The sequence below is a fragment of the Lepidochelys kempii genome, chromosome 2, assembly GCF_965140285.1.
Source record: "Lepidochelys kempii isolate rLepKem1 chromosome 2, rLepKem1.hap1, whole genome shotgun sequence".
NCBI classification, from domain to species: Eukaryota; Metazoa; Chordata; order Testudines; family Cheloniidae; genus Lepidochelys; species Lepidochelys kempii.
Window position 1 is genome coordinate 217378504 of NC_136381.1, and position 26131 is coordinate 217404634.

Sequence of the window (26131 nt, forward strand, 5' to 3'; positions counted from 1 at the left end):
TTTCCCAACACTTTGAAACTGGTTTCCCAACTGACAAAAGTTGGATAATAGTACTAACAGGTGGGGGAAAGCTTTATGGCAAATCAAAATGTTTTTTAAAAAACTAAAACTTTAGTTTTGAAAATTCAATTTTTCATAACATTTTTATTTTGAAAAAAAATGGAAAATGAAAAAGTTCATTTTCAACAAACCCCTGTTTCTCGACAAAAAGTTTTCAACCAGCACTAAGCACTTTGCTTCATATTCTGCAACAGCTCATGAACTCTCATTCCAACCAGCAGTACTGTGGTTTTTGAGATATAGCCATACGGTGGCATTAAAGAGACAATTACAGAAAAATATCCTCATTTTATGTAGGGAAATCAATGATAAACTCTCTTGTCTAGCTCCCTTTCTCTTAAAGCTTTTTCAAATGATTAAAAATAAATAAACAAATAAATAGTCACACTCAGGAGTAATCCAAGATTCAGCACTGTGTAATAAAATTTCAAAATGACAGAGTGTAGCATTAGCAGTTGTGGAGGTTACTGAAAAATAGGAGTCTAATTCCTTCATTAGGAAAGAAACAATATCAGGTTTCTTACTTCAACAGTACTCCGAAGTGTTGGGAAACATACTTCTTTAGTGTCAAAGCTAATAGCCATGGAGGATGCCAACACAGCTCTTTAGTTTTAAGTGGAGCAGCTATTCTTCACTTCCTCTTCTCAGACTCTTGTGTATTGATGCTCCCTAGAGGTGGCTACATTTCAGTAATAGCTGGACTTATCCCATTTACTTTATGTGAAGTGTTTTGGGATCCTTCCGGGTCAAAGTGCTATATCAATGTCTACACACTTTTGAATGCAAGGTATATTAAGTATGTGTTTCAACTACTATCAATTAGGTCCAAGGCACTGATACAAGACAGAAGCCAGTTTATTTGCAATTTGAAAGGTCATTTTCAAAAATCTGAATCAGATTCACCACTATGGTCTGGTGATGTAAAGTTCTGAGTTGAGTTTAACTGGCCAGCTGAACTGGGTAGTCAACTGTTTTGCATCACCAGAAAGGCATAGGGCAACCAATACATAATGGTGTCTCTGGGCATTTAAACACAGGCTAGGTCCTTGCTAGCTGAGGTCTGCAACTTTCACTTGAATGTAAAAAAAAAAAATCATTTAAATTAACTTTTGGTTTCATTGTATTTAATTTTACCCTTATCTTTTCTTCATAGTCTTTGATCTGTTGTTTTTAACTGTTGTAACTGTAACCATTCTGCCAGTCAGAGTTAGCAGCAGAGCTGGTTCAGTATCTAGGGGTTCCTTTTCAACAATACAACACAAAACCGGTTTGAGCCCCCACCTAGTGACCTGGAACAATTACACACCACACCCTGCGCACGTCTAAGAGGCAATAATTCCCCCCTTGCAAGCACAAATTCTGAGTGTAGCAAAACTTTTAATAAAAGGAGGGAAGTAACTCAGCATTAATTTGGGAAAACACCATAAACAGGATCCATAAACATGAACCATGAGCAAAAGACCAACCCTTCCCTCAGGTTCTTAAGTCCAGTAACCAAAAGTCCTTTTAACATGCCCGTCCCCTTCTCTGCACCCGACTCACAGTTGCTGTCCTTGATCAGTGCAGCCCAGAGATCAGAGGTGCATCTGCAGAGTTCACCTCCCACCTCCCACCTTACTCGCTCTGCTGTCCGGGCACTTGCTCGCCACACCTCTCTGCCCACTGCCCTGTTGGCTGATCACCACACCTCTCTGCCAGGCTCTGCTCCTCTCCACTAGCTGCCCTGCTGGCTGATCACCATGCCTCTCTGCTGGGCTCCGCTCTGGCCGTCTCTGCCTGCTGCCTTGCCAGCCAATTGCAATACCTCTCCACTGGCCACCCTGCCAGCCGATCACCCAGATTCTTCAGGTCCCACCACTTAACCCAGTTCTCAGTGATTTCAGCTATTGGTACACACTTCTCAGTCTCTTGCATCAGTGACACTGTCCCAAATCAGGTCTAATACTTAAAGCTAGGTATTCATGATTTCAGTTCTGTAGCATGTTACAGGACTCTCAATTGAGTCTTAATTAGCTCTTTTATTACACAAGGGAGAGATAAAGTATTAAATGCTATCTAAGACCCTTAAGCCAGACCCACACCAACAGGTATAGGTACCTATCCCCACCCCTTCTCAACTCAACAGGCTTTGGAATCCATGTCCCCTGCCTAGCGAGTGCTGTTTAGTTGAGGGTGTGTCTCTCTATCGGGGTATGCCAAGTACAGTTCTACTGCCCTCGATTCACACAACAAGGATAACTACGCTTTATTACTCCTGGCCCAATAACAAGGAGACTGGGAATCCAACACCAGCCAAAAGTGATCATTTTGGCAAGCAATCCCATCATGCTGAGCACGTAGGCACGGTGGGTATGCCCATGCAAACGAGATCAGCTCCTGAAGTCCTTTTCCACAGCTCATCACTAAATGTCAGGGGAGAGCTGATTCAGACTCTGCTTATATAACATTTGTATGAATCTTAAAATAAATTAGAAATGTCAGTTTACAGATCCTTCTATTTTATACTAATTCATGGAAATATGGGCTCAGTGATCATTTGCATAAGTTTTTATGCCAGTGTAACTCCAGGCTCCAGTGATGTAAGTAAGTCAGTGCAGTAAGTTGGTATAAAACCAGTGTCAACTATGTCTAGAGAGCTTAGGCAGAAGTTACTTAGAAACCCTTTATGATATGTTGGTGACTGTGGGACTGGAGGAATGAACATTTTCCAGTTTGTTCAAGGCATCAGAATTCTTACACCTAGCATTTAAAGAAGCTAGTTTCAGACTCATGTTTGTTTGGCTAAATACTACTGTGTTTTTGGCCATCTTCAACTAATAAAGGTCAAAATGCTTTCAAACTACACTTAAAAATACTGTTTTAAAAATATAGAGATGGGTCATGAACTTTGATGTTTAGTGTCAGCTTGAAAATGAATGTTAACAGCCAAGTTAGTTATACATGCACAAGATGCTGACTGCCTGTTGAGAGGAGCTCTGCTGAGCACTGCTCTCTGAACAGAGAGCCTCTTAGCATGAATGTACACATTAAGTTTTGGATTCATTTGATTCCACTTGGACTGAGGCAGGAAACGAGCTCAGTCCCATTGTTCAGCCTTCCACACTAAGGATCCGATTCACAGCCTACTGAAGTTAATGGGAGTCCTTCCATTGAATTCAAGGGGCTTTGAGTCAGGCCCAAAAGTGGGCCACCCACCCAGCCAGAATAGATAAGTTCAGAGATGGACATTTCCATTTCCAGGTTAAGTCAGCCTGAAATATAATTTAGAGAGAAACTGCCCCTCCTATACCTCTGTGGAAGCAATAAAGGGTATTCTTCTGCAGAGCTCCCTGGAGCTCTCTAGAGCGGCTGGGAGCAGTGTCTAAAGCAAACCTCTGTTGACAGGCTGGCTTGGTTGAAGTCAATTTTTATTTATTTATTTTATAATTTTGACAGATGTTTATTTTTAAGTGTTTTTCACAGTTGCTGGAAATAGTGGAGGGGGATCAGATAATAATCCTGTAATGACAGAAGACATTGAGATTAAAAAGTTAAAGCCTTATAACCATTCAAACCCAAATTGTCAACATTGCATGTAAAAATATACAAAGTAAATATTTTAAAATCAAACTCTAATAAGGTCTCCAGCAGCATTTTTCTGGACTTTGGCTTATCTGTAAATTTTGATTATCGTTGATGGAGATATTTTTGCCTTTGTTTGGGCATGTACAATGAAATTGACATTTACCAATATAAATCCAATTCTTCCAAGCCTATTGACAGGATATGGTCAAGGCAAACACTTTAACCTAGAGGAAGGTCTATTTTAAATCAAAGCTTGGGATTGGTTCCTGTTTCCAGATACTAATAAACCCATTTAGTGGAAAATGGCACATTTTTTTCCTTTCCCTTTTCTGACTACTACTGAGACTCAGGAGCATGGGGAAGGTGCTCTGACGTTGGAAGGCACATTATCAAAATAAAATCCTTTTCAACTTTATTTCACAGGCTTAAAGGACAAAATGGGGACACCAGGATATACCACAGTAACTTATAAAATGCACTAGATGATTTTTACTGACAACTGGGCATGTCAGGGGCTTTTATTTTGATTTGTATATTTCTAAATGCATCTATCCTGCATTCCAGGCCCATGTACCAGAATTAAATAATAAAACCTACAAATTAGGGGAAACATTATGTTAAGCATGGTCTCGCATCCAGGGACCATCATGTTTAGCACTGTCAGCCGCACACAGGTAAATTTTACTGGAATCACAGTTTACCCAGGATTAGCTGATAAGATGTCAAACCCAACTTGTCCCTATCTGCACTAGCTGCCAGGTCATGTTAGCATTATGTTAGTGCTCGGGTAGCCAAACTTTTTGGCCCTAAGGCCACATCGGGTCCAGAAATTGTATGGAGGGCTGGGTAGGGAAGGCTGGGGAAGGCTATGCCTCTCCAAACAGCGAGGCGTGGCCTGGCCCCTGCCCCATATCCAGCTCCCTGGAACTCCCACCCCCATCCAACCGCTCTTGCTCCCCACCATTGACTGCCCCCGGGACTCCCGCATCCTATCCAAACATGCCCCCTTACCATTCCCCCGGGACGCCCATCCCCTATCCAATCTCCCCTGCTCCCCACCCCTTGCTCTCCCAGCCCCACATTACCTGTGGGGTGGGGGAGAGGGGGGCTCAGTCCTTTCCCAGAGCATTTCCCCTGCTCGTTTGGCTGCTCTCCCTGGCAGTCGGGCAGGGCTTGCTCCCAGGCTGGGCTTGGCTGCTGGGAACAGGGGCCAAGCATGCTGGAGTGGAGGGTGGGGGCCCTGGCTTGCTCTGCCTCTGTCCCTGGCAGCAGGACCCATGCCCCTTGACCGCCCCGCTGCACCCCCTAGAATTCTCCCTGCTCCCCGCCCCCGACTGTGCCACCTGGAGCAGCAGGTCTAGAGGAGCTAAAGCTGTGCCACCCAGCCGGAGCTGCAGCCACGCTGCTCAGGTGCTGGGGGGGGGACACCGTGACTGCGAGGGATGCAGGGGAGCAGAAGGCGAGGGGCCAGGGGCCTAGCCTCCGCCCCGCTCACCACGCTGCCGGGGAGTTGGGCTGGCTCCTCCGCAAGCCAGTCCTGACCCCGCTCACCGGCAGGAGCTCGGGGGCCAGAGGGAAGGGTCCTGCAGGCCGGATGTGGCCCACGGGCCATAGTTTGCCCCCCTCCGTGTTAGTGGATACATTTCCTTAAGCTAATATGCTAACACAACCTAATTTTGTACCAAAGACAAACCCTCTGGAGCATTAATTGTCTTTTCAGCAAACTCCTTTGTTCTGACTGTTCCCTGTCTATTTCACCTTGTATGCTGATAAACAGCCAGCAGGTACAAATATCAGAATGCTTAATTAACACAACACAAGGACATACCTGCTTGAGTGGTCCCTGCTTTCCTGGGCACAGCCCTGATGTGAAGGCTTTTCCAGCGATATAAACGCACCCTTCCCGACTACCAATGTACCTAGGCACCAGCATTAATCATTTGTGGCTGTAAGCAAGGGACTTACCTCTACAGTAACCATCACATACCTGCACCTCATTTCCCCCATTTTCAGTCTTCCACAGGCTTTTAGGTCTCTGGTGAAAAGCCCAAAGTGTCAATCCCTTCTAGAGTTAAGTAGAAGCCCAACACCATCAAACAGCCTCCCAGCCATCAGTAGATCTTTACTCCTGTCGTCACCGGGTGCATCCTCCTCAGGTTGCAGCTCCTCTTTGTGCCTTCTCCAGGCTACAATAGTCTATTTAGCCCCTCTCCACCCTGAATAGTATCCATAGCTCCTTTCCCTAGCTCAGCAGCTCATTTGCCCTGTTTGTTCAGAGATAGATAAGAGGAACTTCCTCTCACCTTCACCAGAGGCCCTGTCCCTGGTCACTAAGTGAATGCAAGTGTCAGCTCATGCCTGAACACACTCTGCATTCTCCTTTCAGGGACTTTTTCTTTTCTCATCATCCATTCCAGGAGTCTTTCTACATCCTGTCTTTTAACCCCTCAGGGCCTTCCAGGCTCCATTCCTCAAGCCCTCCTGCCTAGGCCCTGCAAAGCAACCAATCCTAATTTTACCTCCAATCAAACCACTTTTAAACTGAGCTCCATGCTTGCTTTTCACAGAGTGGCAGATGTTACTGACTTCCCTAGGACTACATTTCCCAGGACTCCTCCACCTTAAAGAGCCAAATACCCACTAACAGTGGGATTAGTGGTTCCCACTGTTACAGGGCCCAGATGCTCTGGTACACTCAGGGAAAATGATAATGATAATAGGTGATAAAAATAGGAGCCCAACAAATTCAATAAATACACGTGTAAGATTTACATAGTATTTTTGTACAATACTTAAACCACACCAAAATAGCATGAGGATGGATTGTGTCCCAGGCCCAAGTCATGCAGCTAATGCACTAGGGCAGAGGTAGGAAAACTACGGCCCGCGGGCCACACCCATCCCGTGGGACTATCCTGCCTGGCCCTTGAGCCCCCCGCCAGGGAGTCTAGCCCCCGGCCCCTCCCCTGCTGTCCCCCCTGCCCTGCAGCTACGCTGCCACGCGGGCAGCACTCTGGGTGGCGGGGCTGCACACTCCTGCAGGGCAGCGCAGCAGCATGTGTGGGTCTGTCCGGGCGGCGCCGCTACCAGACATGCTGCTCTGAGCGGCAGGGTCAGGGGGCCGGGGGCAGTCAGGGGACAGGGAGCAGTTAGATAGGTGTGGGGAGTCCTGGGGGGCCTGTCAGGGGGCAGGAATGTGGATAGGGGTCGGGCCAGTCAGGGGATAGGGAGCAGTGGGGGTTGGATAGGAGGTGGGGTCCTAGGTGTGGCGGTTAGAGGTGCAGGGTCCAGGGAGGGGGCGGTCGGGCACAAGGAGCAGTGGTGGGGGGGTCGGATGGGTGGGAGGTTCTTGGGGGGCAGTCAAGGTGCAGGAAGTGGGAGGAGGCAGATGCGGGGAGGGGGCAGGCTGTTTGGGGAGGCACAGCCTTCCCTACCCAGCACTCCATACAGTTTTGCAAACCCAATGTGGCCCTCGGGTCAAAAAGTTTGCCCACCCCTGCACTAGGGCCTGATCCAATTCTTATTGAATTCTATGGAAATTCTTCCACTGACTGTAATGCAAGGAGTTAATGGAATCACAAATTATTGCACAATCCCCTCTCCCACTGTCCAGACATGTATCTAGCCTCATGTTTTATGTATTACATATCAGCCAGATGCTATAGAAGTGATCAATGGACAGTGTACATATCATCCTGGTACTTAAGGATAAATCACACCACTATTTTTCCTTTTACATAGTCTCCTTCACTAGCTCAGAATATTTCCTTAATTGAAAAAAAGAATCTCTGTTATATTCTTTGGCTTTGTCTGGTTCTAATTATGCTTGACTATTAACAGTGGTCTTTCTTCCAAAGGTACGTAACTGGCAACAGAAGGGACTTTTTCCTCATTGGAAAAATATGCACCAGAATCTGTTTACTGCATTGTGATTTAACTTTCCACTGTGTGCCATGGGATTGTTGTGTTCCTAACTGTTTGCAAAGAAGGAAACAGAGTATAAAACCACTGCTCAGATACAATTCTCTTGAGCTAAACAAGGATACAAACTGCAATTTTCATTTAGAAAGTGAAAAATGATCAGTTAACAAAAGAGAATGAGAGCACACACCAAAGTGCCTTGGACTGAGTACAATTTTAGTACAATCTACATGACAGACGTTTCCTTGTCATATTTTTCCAACTAAGAATCAGTCTTTTTGTAAGAAACCCAGCACTTGTCTGTTTATAAATCTTTGTGCATCAAGTGAGTGCAGCACAGGTCCTCCTCTGCAATGTAGATATGTAAAATTCAGCAAGAATATTTCCAGTACTTACTGGCTGCTCTAGGGATGAGGGTCTTAATAAAAGACCTGGTTCTCATCATTGGTAAGTAGCACCACTGAAGTCCATGAAGTTACAGAGTGTAAAACTTGTGTAAGTGAAAGGAGACGCAGGCCCAAGGCATTTCTTCTTTAGGCCCCAACCCTGCCTTGAGCTCTGCCCCGACATGCTTGTGTGGTTCTCAGTCAGGAGTGGGCCTCTTACAGTAAGCTCTTTGAGGCAGGGATCTCCCTTCCTGTTTTACAGGAAGCATCTGGCATACTTGTGTTTGATACAAGTTAACTGTTAAGAAAACACCAGCAACAATATTGTACAACACAGAGAGACACAAATGGCATTTTCTATTCTAGAGTAGTGACGGACAACAACAAAGCATTCACTATTACAATATTATTTGCTCAGAGGAAATGCTGATTTGATCCATGCCACATTGATCCTCTGCCCAAGAAAATCTTCAATAAACTGTGCACCAGCATGGAAAATTTTGGCAAATTAGGCCCTCAGGAAAAACAATGGTGGCTTCTTGAACTGTCAGGTGGTTAGTCTAACTCAGATCCTCAAAAGTATTTAGGTATGTAACTCCCATTGAAATAAATGGGAGACACAAATGCTTTCGAGGCTCTGGGCCACTGTGCTCAAAATGATTCTCCCATGTCCATTCCTGGCACTGTTCAAGAGGGAAGACTGCAACCTTAGCCATGCCCAAGACTGGTACACAGGCTGTCACTTCTCCTGTATTAGGACAGAGATACAATCTCGAGAGATCAGCCAGCATGTCCTCCAGCACAGGCCAGACAAAAACCAATACACAATAATTAAAAAACAAACAAACAAACTGATGTTGGTAGTTAGCAATAGAGAAAACAGAATTTTACATGTGTTTTGATTTTTAAACATCAAATGACTGAGATGGGTGGAGAGTATGCAAATTTCTTTCAAGTGATCCTAGATGTCAGTTATATATGAAAACTGATACTGTACAAACAATAACATTACTCTAATAGTTAAATTGGATCAAACATGAGCTGTGAGTCAGGACACTTGGGTTCTAAACTAGACCCTGACACCAACATGCTGTGATATATTGGACAAGTCACTTACATCTAGATCCTCAAAGATATTTAGGCACCTAGCTCCCATTAAAATCAATGGAAGTTAGGCGCCTAAATATCTTTGAGGATCTGGGCTGTATGCCCCACTTCAAGAAAGTATTTAAACACATGCTTAAGTCCAGCCCTGATTAGGACAGCATTTAAGCACATGCTTTACTTTAAGCATGTGCTTAAGGACTGTCCTAATAGGGATGTTTTCCTGAACTGAGGCCTTCAAATCTGACCTCCTGAGTTTTCTTGTCTCTAGAATGGAGTTATTAAAGATCTGTGAAGTACATTAAGATCTATAGAAAAAATTACTATCTAATTGTCAAGTATCAGTAATAGATCATGAGCCTGCTGATTTTTCCTTTTAAATAGCAAGTTTTCTTGGAAGGCAGATTTGCCCATACTCGTGTTCAGCACTCTGATTTCAGGGCATGTTTCAGATCATACCATATAACATTAATTTATGTGCCTGTATGGAAGTTACTGTTCTTCAATCTTTTAAAAGGACCCAAACCAGAGTTCTCAGATTTGTTCTACATACATGTATAATGAGGCTACAGAAGTTTGTATAAAAGTACTGTGTAAAAATACCAGAAAATGCAATCCACCTCAGATTTATGCCATGTGGATAATACTAGTACTGTCCCAAACAAAACAAAGGAGTAAATTCATTCTCTCTGGGCCTAATCCACAGCCCACTGAAGTCAATGGAAAGTCAACGGAAGTCAATTGACCACAATGGGCTTTGGATCAGACCTTATATTTCCAAAGAGATTTACAGTAGTGGTATTGACTGTTCTTCCTAGACTGTTCTTCCTACACTGTGCCAAGTGGTGTTTGCACTGCAGCTATCCCAGAATGGGCACAGCTGTCAGCAAGATTTAAAATGCATTGCTCAGTGAGAGTGAAAAAGTAAAAAGGATTAAAAGATTTTGCTAGAATCTCCAGCACCAATGACTGTTGAGGCATAAGAACACCATGCTCTAGCCAGTGCTTACTACACAAAACATACTGCACTTTCTTTAAGATTTAAAGGCTTTGTAAAGCATGTCCGTGGAGATAGAGGTCAGTTTGAGCGGCAAAAATCTTTGAGATGGAATCACAGGATCTTTTGTGTTGTGAGTGGATTCAGCCCTAGAATACAAAGACAAAGTGGCTGTTCTAGGGCTTGTCTCCACTTACCGGGGGATCGACGTGTGGCGATTGATCCACCGGGAGTTGATTTAGCGGGTCTAGTGAAGACCCACTAAATCAACCACTGATCGCTCTCCCGTCAACTCCACCGGAACGAGAAGCATAAGGTAAGTTGATGGGAGAGTTTCTCCCATCGATTCAGCACGGTGTAGACGCCGCAATAAGTCAACCTAAGCTGGAGTTGCACAACTTAGGTTGACTTAGCCTCGTAGTGTAGACCAGCCCTCAGTTGACAGGAGAGTGATTGGTCATTGATTTAGCGGGTCTAAGACCCGCTAAATCAACCCCGGTGGATCAATCATCGCACGTCGATCCTCCGGTAACTGGAGACAAGCCCTAACAGCAGACACAGTTCTTTGTGTATGTGAGTGGTTTTCCTGTGTGTATATCGGAAAGCAGCAGTGAAAACCTTATAAAAATCATGCCTTTTTCTCATTTTGTTGAACAGTGAGTGCAGCACATTCTTCTATGTGCACTTTGCCAATTGTAATTGTGGAAGGTTCTTTACAATTAGCACCAGAGTGTTTGGGTACTATGTTTTATCATACCAATCTCACATCACCAGATCGAATGACTGTAGTATACTGATGAATCCTGCAGAGTTAAATGTGTTTATGGATGGACACCTGGACTTGGTAATGTCAACTCCATTTCTAAAACCATTAATTCTGGTCATATTGATATGAAAATTTGGATACTAGATGGGAGGTTTGGCATGTTTACTGGCCTGTGAACATGCAGAGTGCACATCAAGCTCAGAGTTATTGCATAGCAGTGCTGGTGTTGGAATGCGGGGGGGAAGGGGGGGGACAGAAAGTTGTGTGAGTTCTATATCTTTTTTCCAGTGAGTTCTTAATAGAAACAGGTTCTTCCCTTCCTTCCTTTGCATATTGTAATACTTCCATCAAAGCAAGAAAAGGATTTGAGCTGGATTTTTCCAAAGGAGTGCAATGGAGATAGGCTGAGATTTTGAGCCTTATTTCTTAGGGGATCTGTTAAAAGGTATATTTTAAGAAAGAGTACTATGGTTTGCCAGAAGCTGGGAATGGGAGACAGGAAATGGATCACTTGGATGTTTACCTGTTTGTTCATTCCCTCTGAAGCACCTGGCATTGGCCACTGTTGGAAGACAGGATACTGGGCTAGATGAACCATTGCTCTGACCCAGTGTGGCCGTTCTTATGGTTTAATGGACTGAGCACAACCCTGACAACCAAGAACTTTCTGAATCTAAGATGTGAAATGGATTTTCTTCTGTGACTATGGGCAAGTCATTTAATGTCTCTGTGCCTGTTTTCTCATCTGTAAATTATTGTTGATTATAGTGCTGGAAGAACGCTAGGCACACCACAATTACTATGTATTATTTTCTTAGTTCACAGGGTTTAAGAAGGCTCAGATCACATTTGCCAAGTGGTATACGAGTGCTAAGTTTTATTGTTGTGTATAGAAGCATAAGGTCAAATCCTGATGTCCTGACTCAGTTTTTATCAAGGCCTTGTAGTGCTGTGTAAGAACTGTACAAAGCAAGTATAAAAAAAAAGAAAAAGAAAAAAGAATGGCATTGTGCCTATTCAGCACACAGAGAAGAAGAAAAATCCCAAACATGCCTGGAATATGGTTCATTCTGGGTCCAGATTCAGCCCTTGAAAGTTAAACAGTGAACTCCACATTTCAAACCAGACAAGGGTCTGGAGATGTAATGAATTTGCTCCCTGCCCAGTATTACCTGAAGGCAGATGTTGGTGTTTAATATGTAAAAGGTCATTTAATACACACTTCTGCCTCTGGGAAGTATTGGAGAGACACTTAATGAGAAAGCAGTACATGCAGAGCTATGAGATCATTGCACAGGGGAGTATCACTGGTGAGAGTTAAATTAGGGTGTCCGTCTTTCAAAGCAGCATGTGCATTGCCATCAGCCTGGAAGTGAAATTCAATCCGGAATGCAGTTTTCTCATACTAAATCACCATCGGTGTGTATCATACTACATATATTACTTGTGACTTTAGTCTATTTCTGAGTTGAGGGCAATAGTCGGATGCAAAGCCCATTGTGACAGATGGCAATTTCCTGAAATATCCTGGACAAACCTTGTTGAATTACATTTAAGTACTTTAGAAGTTCATTGTATTAAAAATGAAAATGTTGATGTATTATTGTAGGATTGTATGTAACATCTCTAGGAGGAATACATATCTAATGTAAACCCTGGGAAGCGTTAAGAGCTTCATAAGACTATTTCAGACAGTGTCCTCAGCCTTTTTAAGCTTCATCCTGAGAAGAGGACCTGTCTGCTGATTACCTGTTATATGAAGACAAGATCAGAGGCCCAAATTGTATAAAGGAGGGACCCTCAAATTCATGAGGGGATTCTCAGATTCATAGTGGTGCTGGTTCTGAGCTAACAGCTGTCATGAACTTGGACCACAGGAAAACCCCTTGGTGGGGTCTGAATGTCTGATCACGGACCAGAGCCCTTGTTGGAGTTGGGATGATCTCTGGTAACCCTGTTAGCAAATGTGTACACTCTTGATTGTTTTAATATGTTTTCTGCGGAATGGTTTCACCTTAACAATATATGCTTAGAAAGAGCTGTGTGCTAACTTGTAACTGTGGGCAATTATGCTGTTCATCAGCCTTCAAAGAGTAAGCAAAGCACAGACGCTGGCTGCTTAGGCAGTCTGCCTTGCTGGAGATATCACACTGTAGGTAGGGAATTATGCAGCCTGGAGAAACCCCATTCAGGAGGGAGAGATATGGCTCTCTACCCAAGAGAGATGACAGCTGAAGAGCTGACTGCCTAGGGCGTGTGTCCTTGCTGAATGCAGAGAGGGAATACAGGTGCAGTTGCCCTGAACTGTGACAGCTGGTTTAAAAGAGAAGTTAGAATTTTTCAGCTGGAACCCCAGTGGAATCCATCTAGGTCACTTTGCCTTTTTTATTTTTTTTATTATTAAGTATTTTACCTAACTCACAAATCTTCAAGTATTACAACATTCCACACCACTGCCTCCAGAGTATTTAAAGCGGGGTATGTGACAAATGGATATTGTCACACAGTGTTATTTATAGGTTGCTGCAATTGCACTTTTGGGGCCTTAGTCTTTTTAAAAGACAAGCCCCGACCATCAGAAATTCCCAGTCGAAGAGCCTGACCCTCTGAGATGCCGATCACCAGCTTCAACGAGAATTGAATCCCCCTCACACTATCCAATTCTCATGGCTTGATTCTGCTCCCATTGGAGTCAGTGCCAAAACTTCCACTCTCTCAGTGAGGGAGGAGAGGAAGGGATTGTGGAATCACACTGGGACAGGGCATTGTTCCCAAGCTCTTCGCTTGGGAGAGGCTGCAGAAGATAAGTTACCACTAGGCATTCTGGCTCTCACCAGGAATCAAAGAGACAGTCAAAGAGCTTAAGGCCAGACCATCCAGGCTGACCTCCTGTGAATCACAGACTACCAACACCACCCATCACCCGCACACTAAACCCAAAATCCAGGCTTAGACTAAAGTATTACAGCCCTCAGGAGAATAAGAGTCTATTGAGTGCCATTAAGCAGAGACCAAGAGGGAATGTGGTGCTCTCTTGCTTCATCCCCTTTCACTCTTCCCTTCCTTCATATAAAATGATGGAGAAAAAAGTAGAATAACTCGGAGAGGAAATAAAAAAGGGGAAGTCTAGATAGAGAGAAGAGGGAGTGGATTTTCTGGGAAAGTGGGGGAAGTAACTATGAGGGGAATGTGGGTTAGTGAGAAGGGGAAGAGACTGAGGGGCAGGAAGGAGAAAGAAAAATAAAAAGACATTCTTAGGGATGAGAAAGTCATAGTTACCACTTCATTCCTTCAGGAATAAAAACTCCATAAGGGAGAGAGTTCCCTTGTTCAGTTATAAAGATCATAAGACACAAAACTTAGCAAAACTCTAGTAAATTTAGGGTTTCCATTTTATACCGGTATAAATGTAAAGTTATGCTTGCTGCATTGTGTTAAAGATATTCCAGATCCTCAGTCAATGAAGCTATCTATACCAATTTACAACAGCTCAGGATGTGGCCCTCATTAGTTATTCCAGGTTGGAGTTCTCAAAGATTTGAGATCTGACACAAGAGGACATACAAGAAATGCAGCGAAGCACCAGTAGTATCTTTCACAGGATTTGATGAGGTTTATACATTTCACAGAGCTGGACTTGGTGCATTGACTTGGGTCCTGCTAGAGAACTTCCACTGCATTGCTTTTTCCTCTTCCTGCTATTTGGGCTGGCATGCCTGTGAAATTAAGACATTCTCCTTTAGTGCAATCTACCATATCAGGCTGCAGTGGGTTTTTAATAGACCCCATGGTATTGAAAGCAAAGTATTAACAGAATATTTACAAAGGATTGATCTATAAAAAGGAAAAATAAGGACAACTTGAGAATCGTAGACCAGTCAGCTTGACTTAGGTACCTTTGGCACAAATATGGAGCAATAGATAATGCAGCAAATAATCAAACAATCAATTTGTAAGCACCTAGAAGACATTAAGATAAGTAACAGTCAACATGGATTTGTCAAGAACATATTATGTCAAACCAACCTAATATGCTTCTTTGACAGGGTAACAAACCTTGTGGAGGATGGGAGAAAAGAGTAGATGTGCTATATCTCGACTTTAGTCAGGCTTTTGATACTGTCTAACATGATCTTATCATAAGCAAACTATGGAAATATAGCCTATATGAACCTACTAAGAGGTGGGTGCACAACTGCTTGGAAAACCACACCAGAGAGTAGTTATCACTGGTTCAAACTGGAAGGGCATATTGAGTTGGGTCCTGCAGGAATCTGTCATGGATCTGGTTCTATTCAATATCTTCAAAAATGATTTGGATAATGGTGTCAAGGTTCCTTCCCCACTCTGAACTCTAGGGTACAGATGTGGGGACCTGCATGAAAACCCCCTAAGCTTATTTTTACCAGCTTGGGTTAAAACTTCCCCAAGGTACAAACTATTTTACTTTTTGTCCCTGGACCTTATTGCTACCACCACCAAACGTCTAACAAAAACAACAGGAAAAGAGCCCACTTGGAAACGTCTTTCCCCCTAAAATCCCCCCAAGCCCTACACCCCCTTTCCTGGGGAAGGCTTGATAAAAATCCTCACCAATTTGCATAGGTGAACACAGACCCAAACCCTTGGATCTTAAGAACAATGAAAAAGAAGAATTTTAATTAAAGAAAAAGTAAAAGAATCAGCTCTGTAAAATCAGGATGGTAAATACCTTACAGGGTATTCAGATTCAAAACATAGAGAATCCCTCTAGGCAAAACCTTAAGTTAGAAAAATATACATTCCATTCAGCACAACTTATTTTATCAGCCATTTAAACAAAACAGAATCTAACGCATATCTAACTAGATTGCTTATTAACCCTTTACAGGAGTTCTGACCTGCATTCCTGCTCTGGTCCCAACAAAAGACAACACAGACAGAGAGAACCCTTTGTTTCTCCCTTCCCCCCCAGCTTTGAAAGTATCTTGTCTCCTCATTGGTCATTTTGGTCAGGTGCCAGCGAGGTTGTCTTAGCTTCTTAACCCTTTACAGGTGAAAGGGTTTTTCCTCTGGCCAGGAGGGATTTTAAAAGGTGTTTACCCTTCCCTTTATATTTATGACAAATGGCATGGAGAGTACACTTATAAAGTTTGTGGATAATACCAAGCTGGGAGGAGTTGTAAGTGCTTTGGAGGACAGGATTAGAATTCAAAATGATTTTGACAAACTGGAGAAACTGATCTGCTATAACTTGGATGAAATTCAATAAGGCAAAATGCAAAGTACTGAATGTAGGAAAGAATAGTCAAATGCACAAATAAAAAGTGAGAAATGACTGCCTAAAAAGGAGTTCTGCAGAAAAGCATCTAAGTTTTGTAGTGCATCACAAACTAAATATGAGTCAACAATGTAACACTGTTGCAAAGAAAGTGAACATCATTCTGGGCTGTTTTAGCAAGAGTGTAGTAATAAAGGCACAAGAAGTAATTCTTCCACTCTACTCATCATTGATTAGGCCTCAACTAGAGTACTGTGTCCAGTTCTGGGCACCATGCTTTGGGAAAAATGTGGATAAATTGGAGAACATTCAGAGGAGAGCAACAAAAATGATTAAAGGTCTAGAAAACATGACCAGTGAGGAAAAGGTGAAAAAATGGCTTTGTTTAATCTGGAGAAGTGAAAACTGAGACAGGGCATGTTTCAAGTACATAAAAGCCTGTTATAAAGAGGTTAATAAATTGTTCTCCCTATCCACTGAGGATGGGGCAAGAAATAAACGGGCTTAAATTGCAGCAAGAGAGATGTAGGTTAGACATTAGGAAAAAGCTTCCCATCAGGGTAGTTAAGCACTGAAACTAATTACGTAAGGAGGTTGTGGAATCCACGTCACTGGAGGTTCTTAAGGCCAGGTAAGCCAAACACCTCGTCAGGGATGTTCTAGATAATACTTAGTCCAGCTTCAGTGCAGGGGACTGGACTAGAGGACCTACTGAGGTCCCTTCCAGTCCAACATTTCTATGATTCCATGATTGCACCTGCTGAAAGATCAAACATTTGCTTTTGAAATGTTAGTGATCACAGTTATGTGGGAACACCAAGGCACTGCATTCAAAGTATTTGTTGGAATGTTCTATTCCTCCCAGGGGGCCTACCAGTTGGACAGAGGTGGCTTGAAAACAACCTGGAGAGGACTCGTAAAAGATCCGCAGACTGGGAACACAGCAGGAGAGGCGTGCTAGGAGAAATATCTCAGGAGATAGATTTTTCTTTTTAAGTGCTGTGTTGCTGCCCTAACTGATCAGGACAAAAATGAATGTGGAGCTAAGCACACGGGCTGCCATTTGGGCACTTCAGAGAATCAATGAAGCACTGAGACTGCAGGGAACAGCATTAGCAGGATAGCTCCCACCAACATTTCTGACACTTTATTCAGCACAGCACCAGGTTAGAGTGGCTCTGGCTTTAGAAGATTGCAAGGGCAAATATGGGAAGGCTAGTACACCAGGGTGAAATTCACTTCTGTCCAGCGGGATAGGATAAGGCTTTATGCACTATGTAAGACCCATGTTAAGGGCATAAATGGGATGTGGGCTTTGCAGGCCCCCAGCATTGGGGTGAATGTCCACCCCAAATACAGAGTAAAAAAGAATTTAAATTGAGTTAATCACAAAATCAACATCAGATAAAAATACTAAACTTTCCCTAGAAAGGTGCCCTCTATTTAAAGAAGTGCCTGGCAGTGGTTTTGGATTTGAGTCTCATTGTCAGTTTGGAATGCACGTATGTAAGCAAAGCTCATTTCAGCAGCTCGCTAGTCACCAAGAGCAGCTCTTCTGAATCATATTCTGGCGAGAAATATAAAAATGCAATTTGGCAGAAGATGACTCTGCATCTGAAAAAGAGTGACTCATCATACATCTCCTGCTTTAATCAGCAGGTCACCCAGCTCTGCTTTTTAACCACGCAGTTATGGATCTGAGAGCCGCTGCAAGAGGGGAGGAGGTGCACTGCCTGCATGTTAATGGATGGAGACATCATGCCTGTGTAGGACAGCAACAGACATATCATCTTCCACGGCACTTCAAATTCTCCCAGGGCATTACCACGAGCTCAGTCACCAGTGACCCTTGTTGTTCCCTTCCTCTGCCATTGTGTAGAGGTTTGAGATTGTAACTATCGGTATCAGTCCTGGTCTGAGCACATCCCACATTCTAAAGCGAACACCTGAGGATTTCTGCAGCTCTCCTCTCCATCCCCCAGGAGGAGTTTGTATCTATTGTGTTTAACCTCCCTTCACTCTGCCCTGCCACGCCCCCTGCTGAGGTATGAACTGCTTTTGGCAGCACCAGCAGTCCCTGCTTCCTTGAGAAACAAATAATTGTATCACAGCTACCCCCTGCACAAGCAACCATCATGTGGCCCTAAGCAGACACTGGGTTTGCACCATAGGGAACAGTACAACATCACCACCTACTTCCTCCTGCCATATTGTACGTAGCTTTTCATCCACACGATCTAGGAACGCCGTGTGGGCACCACGTCGCCTTCTGTGTCTCTAGGAATAGAATAGTAAAAATAAATTAGAGCAATTAAATGACACACAGGACAGGAGAATGCTCCTATGGTCTTTGATGGGAGGGCTGAAGAACCAGAATCTCAGACATGCTTACACATCTGAATCAGGGAATAGGTCATCCAAATGTGTATTTAGGCACATTTGTATGTGCAATCACCTTATTTGCTTCTGCAAATATTACAGGTATTACTTTTAAATAGCAAAACTATTGCTGCAAATAGATTTGGTACAGATGATCTAATGTCTCTCATCATTACACAATAGGACAACTTCATAACTTGGAGCATCTGCTACGCATACAATAATATCCATGTTCAATACATTCTCCATTAACACTAATGGGAGTTGAGTGCATGCACTGGGAGCAAAGATCCTTTTATGTTTAGAGACATTTTAGTTTTAAGCGCTTGGTTTATGTTTGTAAGCCATCCCAATATCATCCCCCCCCCCCCGCCCTCCCCCACACCTTTGGAAATAGTCAATGTCTTGCACAGGGAATATGACACCTCCCCCCACCCCAGTAATGAACTTTCTTCCACATGGTCCCCCTGGCAGTTTGAAGATGTAAGGGTATGTGCCTTTGCCATGTGCTGTATGGTACAATTTAACTTTAATTTAATTTAAATTCATGGAGGTTAAGTCCATTAATGGCTATTAGCCAGGATAGGTAAGGAATGGTGTCTCTAGCCTCTGTTTGTCAGAGGGTGGAGATGGATGGCAGGAGAGAGATCACTTGATCATTACCTGTTAGGTTCACTCCCTCTGGGGCGCCTGGCATTGGCCACTTTCAGTAGATAGGATACTGAGTTGGATGGACCTTTGGTCTGACCCAGTATGGCCATTCTTATGTTCTTAACATTAAGGGCTTAATTTTCAAAGCAGCCCCAAGAAATTTATCCTTCCAACTCCCACCATGATCAGTGGGAGTCCCACACCTAACCCCCCTACCAGGTACAAACTACATCCAGGGACAGGGGAGAACCCAGCAATCCATCTACTGAGTCTCCTAAACTCTCCAGCAGCCTGGTGCCCTCATTAGCTGCATCAAAACTATCCACAAAGTCCCTAAGGGCCTGATCTGAAGCCGATTGGAGTCCAACAGAGAGGCAGGGAGCTTGGCTCAGGGTTCAACTAACCGTAAATGAAGCAGACTTTGGTGGCCAAGGGTTCTTTGACAGGATTAGCCTGGATTCCCATTTGCATTCACGAGGCTTGTATGTAATGAATCTCCCCTTGGTGTCCTTTTGCTTATCTTTCAATGGCTGAAGTCCATGAACTGAAGAAGTTAAGTAAACAACATGCTAGCAGCTATAAAACAGGCAGTCTGTGCTCTGGAATTATACCCTACATCACTATCACCAGGAGCTCTAGGATCATTAGGGTTTGGAGAGCTGTAAGCAGATGGAAGTTTGGGAGACTGTCCCAGAAAGAGGAGTATGTGAAAAATGCATAACCCTTGTGAACTCCCTGCCCGTCCCATTGCTGTAAATGTTTGATGATATTAATGTTTTATTGTACAGGGTGTATATGTATATGGTGGCCAGAACTATTGTGTAATTGTTGACAAGAAATGTGTGACTTGAGAGCTATGACAATTACAGTAAGAGCACTCTTCCCATGTTCCATCTGCTTAATATAAGATAGCACAAGCGAACTCTGGGCAGAGTCTGCATAAGGAAGAGCACATAATTGAGTTCAAATCTCAAATTCTAAGCCTCAGCTGTGCCATGTAATTATGGCCCTGCATTAGGAGCTTGCAGAGCTGCACTGCCCCTGGGGAATTCCTCCCTGAACTTCCCCACATGCAGGCAAGCACACCTGCAGCTATCCATCTCCAGGGAGTCAGCTTGCACCCCTTCTCGACAGGCCTCCTTCAGAGGGCTGGTATTGAGGAGTAGAGAGGCTTTGGCCCTGCTTCCTCACTGCACTCTGGGGTTGCAGATGCCCCTGCAGGGTGGAGGAGAAGGATGGGTTCATGTGCTCCCCCAAGGGCAAGGACTGCAATTGTGCCTGTCCGTTATGCAGGCCATGCAAGTGATTCAAAGATCTCTTGTGCCCTCTCCCACTGCCACACACTTTCACATGGGCCAGGCACAATCTGGCTCTAACAGTGAAATTTAGCTGACTTAGGAACTTCTATCAACAGTAAATCTGTGTCTAGAAGCAATTTATCCATCTGCTGTTACTTCCATGCATGAATGCTACTTCCCCTCCCCCAATCCAGTGATATAGGATGAGGACCCAACCCTGCCCTCATGAGGTATTCTGAGACAATGAGATGATGTGCATGAGTCAGGTCTTGAGATAGGTCACACATGTTAACTAGGGGAATAAACTTTAATTTGTATACTAATTGTCCGGACATATTGGCATTCAGTGCCTTATGCTTCATTTGAGGCTACTTAACCTCCCCTAAGGTCATTTACCTCACAGCCTTATTTCTACCCACTGAAGTTACCACATCAATAGCTAACTTCTACCATACAGTGAGTTTGCATGTCAGCAAAGACTTACCTGCATTTAAATGCTGGGATTTGAACTTTAAATTGAAAGGGTCTCTGGGGTAACTTGTCACAAAGTCTGGTATATTAGTTTCATGCTGCACAAGACAAGGGAACATTGCAATGTCAGACGTGTTATCATACTGAAACCAAGAGTCAGAGAAGCCCTTATGTGCTGAAATTAGACAAAGGACAAGATATATCAGTACATCCAAAATAGCTTTAATGGCTTTTCAATTCATAAAACAGAAGATTTAGGGTTAAAAGATCTCCAGCTGGCTAAACTGGTATAGTGCCATTGACTTCAATGGCACTACACCAGCTAAACATCTGGTCATTAGCTTAGTTGCCCAGAGATAAGCTCTCCGAGGTAGGAACCATCTTTATATTCTGTTCGTACAGCACCTAGCACCATGGGATGCTGGTCCATGAGTGGGACTCCTTAGCACTACCACAGTATAATTAATAATAGCAATGCAGCAGTTTTCCACAGAAGGGAATCCAGGTCCTAAAACAGTGAAGGATGAGGATGTCTTGGAGTCAATATGTCGAGCTCTCTGTACAGAGGGAGTACTTAGCATCACCTTCCCTCAACCCCATTTGGTGGACCTAAGGAGCATCGTGACTATACATCTTGTACTAGAGCTGGTCAGGGATTTTTCAGACAAAATGTTTTTGGTTTTTTTTCAACAAAAGAACACTGGTTCATTGAAACCCAAAACTTTTTGCAGAAATTTATTAGTTTCAACACAACTTTCTCGGGTCCAGGATGGGATTTCTGATCATGGCAAATTTTAAAACATCTCAGTTTTGTCCCAGTGCAGGTTGGAAAATTATTGGCAATCTCAACATTTTTCAAAGAATGGGAAACTGTTTCCCACCCTGCTCTACTCTGTACTCCAATGAGTACATTTAAGGGAATCCTGTGGCGGGAGAACTAAGACTTGCTAGAAACAATGCTCGAACAAAGCAGCCAATGAGCTTCAAAGAGATGCTTTATCAAAAGGATATATTTAGTAAAAAAGGACTCTGGGTTCAAAATAGACAAGATTTAAAATAAACAAACAAAATGTCCTGGATTTTGCAACAAGAGGGAATAAAGGTAGCTGATGGTTACCAGCTTTTGGCTGAATTAATAGCCTCTCTCCAGAGTCCTCATGTGCATAGGACAAGATTAATAAAGTGGACTTAGAAGCCTGCAGGAAAAAGAGATTTTCATTAGGGTGAGCTCTTTCACCTAATTTTGGAGTTCTGTGGAAGGCAATGCTAAAAAGGGAATAAGAACACTTCCTTGTTGAAACCTGCTGTTTCCAGTTGGATTGCTGGCATGGTTGACTGGGCAGTTGCACAGAGCAAAGGGTGACCTGCTAGGTGTGCTTGCCAAGGTGGGCAATCAGGAAAAGACATTTAAAAAAAAAAACACATAGGGCTTTAAAGTGTGTGGAAGGGAGCGGGTAAACTTTTTGTCTCAGTGACCTCTGGGTAGTGGAGTTTATAATTATGATCAGAGTAATCACTGTCGCAGGGAATGGGGCATTGTGGGACAGCTGCTGAAGGACTGTTAGGGTAGACACAGGTCTATACCACAGTTTATACCCTGGCACTGGATTGACTTCAGTAGGTTGACCATGTCTCTATGCCATTCAGGGAGATGATTTTACAGCATCGCTGTAATGGGATATTTATGTTGGCCGGAGACAAATTTGAGTACACAAGTAGGTTGATGCAAGGTGACTTATATTGACCTAACTTTGTGTACACCAGGGCCTTAGATAGAAACACAAACCAAATTCACAACTTTCGCAGACCTCCACAAGCTGTAATGGATATAAACATACCCGTGTTTAGGCAGTGACGTCCTGGTCAGATTACAAATGAGTGATCCAGTATTTTGGAAGAAAATTGGTAATCACCAGGTTTAGTGGGGTCTGGGTTAATGATCTGTATAAGTTATGGGGACATTATGCCTTAGTCAACTGGACCTGTGAAAACTGAAATGGTGAGAGCTTGTGCAGCAGAAATACTCCCAGGGCCAAATTCAGAGGTCACCAAAATGGCAGTGTAAACAACAGGCTGGTAATTTGATGAAAGCAGATGTGAAACTGAACGGATGGAATGTAGTATAATAGGCACACCAGTGGGTCAGAATGGAGGACAGCAGGAAAAGCTACTAATAGGAGTATGACCTTAAACTCTATTAGCGGCACCCACTTTCTAATCCTATGGGGCCCAATTCTGCCTTCAGTTACAGGGTGCAACTCCCACTGATTTCAATGGGAGTTGCACCAGCACTGCTTACATGGTGTAACCACTATGCAAACTAGGTGGTCGCCTAGAGCGCCAAGTGGTTGGGGGCGCCAAAAAGTGTTGGCTTGCGGGGGTGTCGAGCCCCAGCCATGGAGAAGCCGGCACAGCGCGCGGGGGGGCGGGGCAGCAGCCCTTCAAAGGTGGCAGCGCCGCTAGTGGGGAGCAGTCACGGCCCCCTCCCCAGGGGCTCCTGCAGGAGTGGGCGCCAGCCCCCGCACGCCTCCCGGCTCCTCCCTCGCTGCGCTCGGGCTCTGTGGCTCCCGGGCATGTGTTGTAAGAGAGGGTAACTGGGCTTTTAGTGTGTAAAAAAAGACACCAAATTAAAGCCATTTACGTCCACTTACTATCACATAATCTGCATCAACATTTACTTCACCTCTGAATTTTGTACCTTGTTCTTCTGTCTCAGACCCTGTCAACACTGGAGGCTTTGGGACCAATATAACTACACTCCTGCAAATTTTTAATGCAGATGCACTGCACTGGTGTAAAAAAAAAAAAAAACAAAAAAAAAAAACTAGTGTTGCTTACCTCAGTCCCAAACTCGTGCAGCTACATCAATGGACAAGGCGTAAACCATCCTGATCCTAGGAAAACTCGGCAGAACAGGTTGCAAATGTGGCTTTAAACCACTAAAACATCTCTTCCAGTTTATGCTGGTGTGATTCTGCCATGGCTTAAAGGCAGCTTTGCACTGATGGCAATGCACAAAGCAGCCCTGACACAGGGGAGAACCTGGGACTGAGACTGTAAGGGCTTGTCTTTATGGAGACTTTTATTTTATATGATTATTTCAGTATAATTGTGCCAGTAAAATTCCCTAGGCAGGCAAGCCCTTCGTATCTCTCAAACTTGCATCACTATCCAAAAGAATATTCTAGGGCTTACTAGACTTGTGCAGTTGGTTTGCCAGTTGGCTGCAACTGTGGTGATATGATAAAGTTTAGCCAATTGGGGTATGTCTACACAGCAGCTGGGAGAGCAATTCCCAGCATGGATACACAGACATGCTCTAGCTCTACTCCCGTTAGTGCACTAAAAATAGCAGCATGGCCATGACAACACAGGCAGTGACTCCAGCTAGAAACAACAATTCCCCACAAAGCCCTGGGCACAGACTCAGGTGGCTAGCCTGAGCCACTGCCCAGGTGCCAAGGCCACACTATAATTTTGAGCCGACTAACTTGAGTGGAATTAGCATGTGTACGTCTACCCGAGTTAGGAATCACCCCTACCCACATCCACTGTGTAAACATACCAGTTCTTACTTTGTAACAAAAGAGGTGCCTGGGCTCAAGCAATTTTTTTTACATTTGTAACAGATGCAGCAAGCCCAGAGGTGCCAGGGCTGTGAACTGCCAAGCCCTAGAGGTGCCGGGGCTCAGCCCTGGCAAGCTTACTGGCACAAATTAAGCACTGAAACATACTCTTAGATGCTTAATACTGTATTGCTCAGACTGTTAGAGTGGGGAATCATCTCTCCCCCTGGGCCTGATTCTGAAGACAATGGGTGCTGAGGATATTTAGTCCTTAGCAGGAGCTGACTCTCAGTGCAGGGTTGGAGTCAGAGTGGCTGCGTGAATGTGTTTTCTTTGTGTCAGTGGCAGAGTTTTGCCTGGGAGGCAGAGGTGTGAGAAAAAGCCTTCCTCTCTGAAGTATTTAGTTGAAGGAGAAAAGTTTAGATTTGTGGATATTAATGGAAATCAGTTTTTTACTAGGATTTCTGTAGAATGAAGGTGTTGAAGCACAAGGAGATTTCCCTTGAGACAGCATTCAGTTAGACAATTTTCCTTTGCCAATAAGAAGGGACTGAAGCCAGGTCTACACTACAGACTTCTGCCAGCACAACTGTGTTGGTCAGGGGCGCACCCTGACTGTCAAAGCCCCCTATTGTAGATGCAGCTATACTGGCCACAGCTGTGTTTTCACCATTCTAGCTTGTTTTGCTCATGGGCAGTGCTTTTGGTATGCTGGTACAAATTCTAGCATTGCCAATATAGTTGTGTCCACACTAGGAGCACTTTGCTGGCAGAAGAGACCAGTATTGCTTAAATACTCCTAGTATAGACATGGGCCTGAGAATCGGCTTTCAAGTAATCTGAGTAAACACAAAGAATAGGGAAGATAACTTCCCATGAAAGCAATTTGGCAAAGGAATTTGGCCATGGGTTATAGCTGTGACTGAAAGAAAGTAGGGAAAAGTTATTTATTGTTTTCCTGGTAAATGTGACCTATAAAAGAAAACAGTAGGGTCTATGCTGCTTTTTTTAGTTTCTTTGTGAATTATAACAAAAGTTTAAAAGTTTGTTTTGGAGGTGGGAGGGGACGTTGCTGTTTTTCACCATAGAAATCTTCTATTTTTCCTGGTTGTTTTTTTCCCACATTCCTAGCTGATGTAGCTATGCTGACAAAACTTTGTAGTGTAGACCAGGCCTTAATCTCGCTTTTTGAAGCTATTCCACTTCGTATAAAATACCTGAATAGACCTTAGGTCATCCGCACCACCACAATGTCTGTTTTGTGATTGGCATCTCAATCTCTAGGTGAATCTAGCCTGAACAACTGAAATGATTCATTTCTACATTTCCAAATTTTTTTCTTTTTTTGTTTTGACAAAAGCAATTGGCCAAAATTGACATGAATTCATAAAATTTTTCAGTAGACCTGAATCTGTTTTTGTGGGTTTTTTTGGCGGGGGGAGGGAGTTTTGGTTGAAAATGTTCACCCCATTTTACTCTAAATAAATAATAAATACAAATAATAAATGTGAGTGTAAGCTTTCCCCTCCAGTCACTTGGACAATTCAGGCACTGTTGTTGGAGACCAGACATTGCAGCCAGTAGGAAGGAGGAAAAATCATAAAGTAAGGGGGAATGAATTAGTCATGAACTAGTCATATTCATATTTTTTTTATTTCAATCTCTTATGCAAAATTCATGGAGAGCTCCAAAAAGCTAGATTCATCAG

At 43.6% G+C, this 26131-nt stretch overlaps 1 protein-coding gene across 2 annotated transcripts in view; it reads right to left on the minus strand.

Annotated features, from left to right (window-relative positions):
- Positions 1-3492: 3492 nt before the first annotated feature.
- C2H7orf78 (chromosome 2 C7orf78 homolog) overlaps positions 3493-26131 on the minus strand; it is a 29682-nt gene continuing 7043 nt past the window's right edge. The window contains exons 3-6 of one of the 2 annotated variants that reach the window (XM_073329552.2): positions 20871-20955; positions 19493-19632; positions 18255-18335; positions 3493-3558 (exon numbers count right to left, since the gene is read on the minus strand). In XM_073329552.2, coding sequence (XP_073185653.1) covers positions 3517-3558; positions 18255-18335; positions 19493-19632; positions 20871-20955 — 348 coding nt within the window. In that variant the 3' untranslated portion in view covers positions 3493-3516. Of the gene's footprint in view, positions 3559-14237; positions 14515-18254; positions 18336-19492; positions 19633-20870; positions 20956-26131 lie in introns of those variants that run through there. The other variant, XM_073329553.2, reaches the window with a different exon arrangement.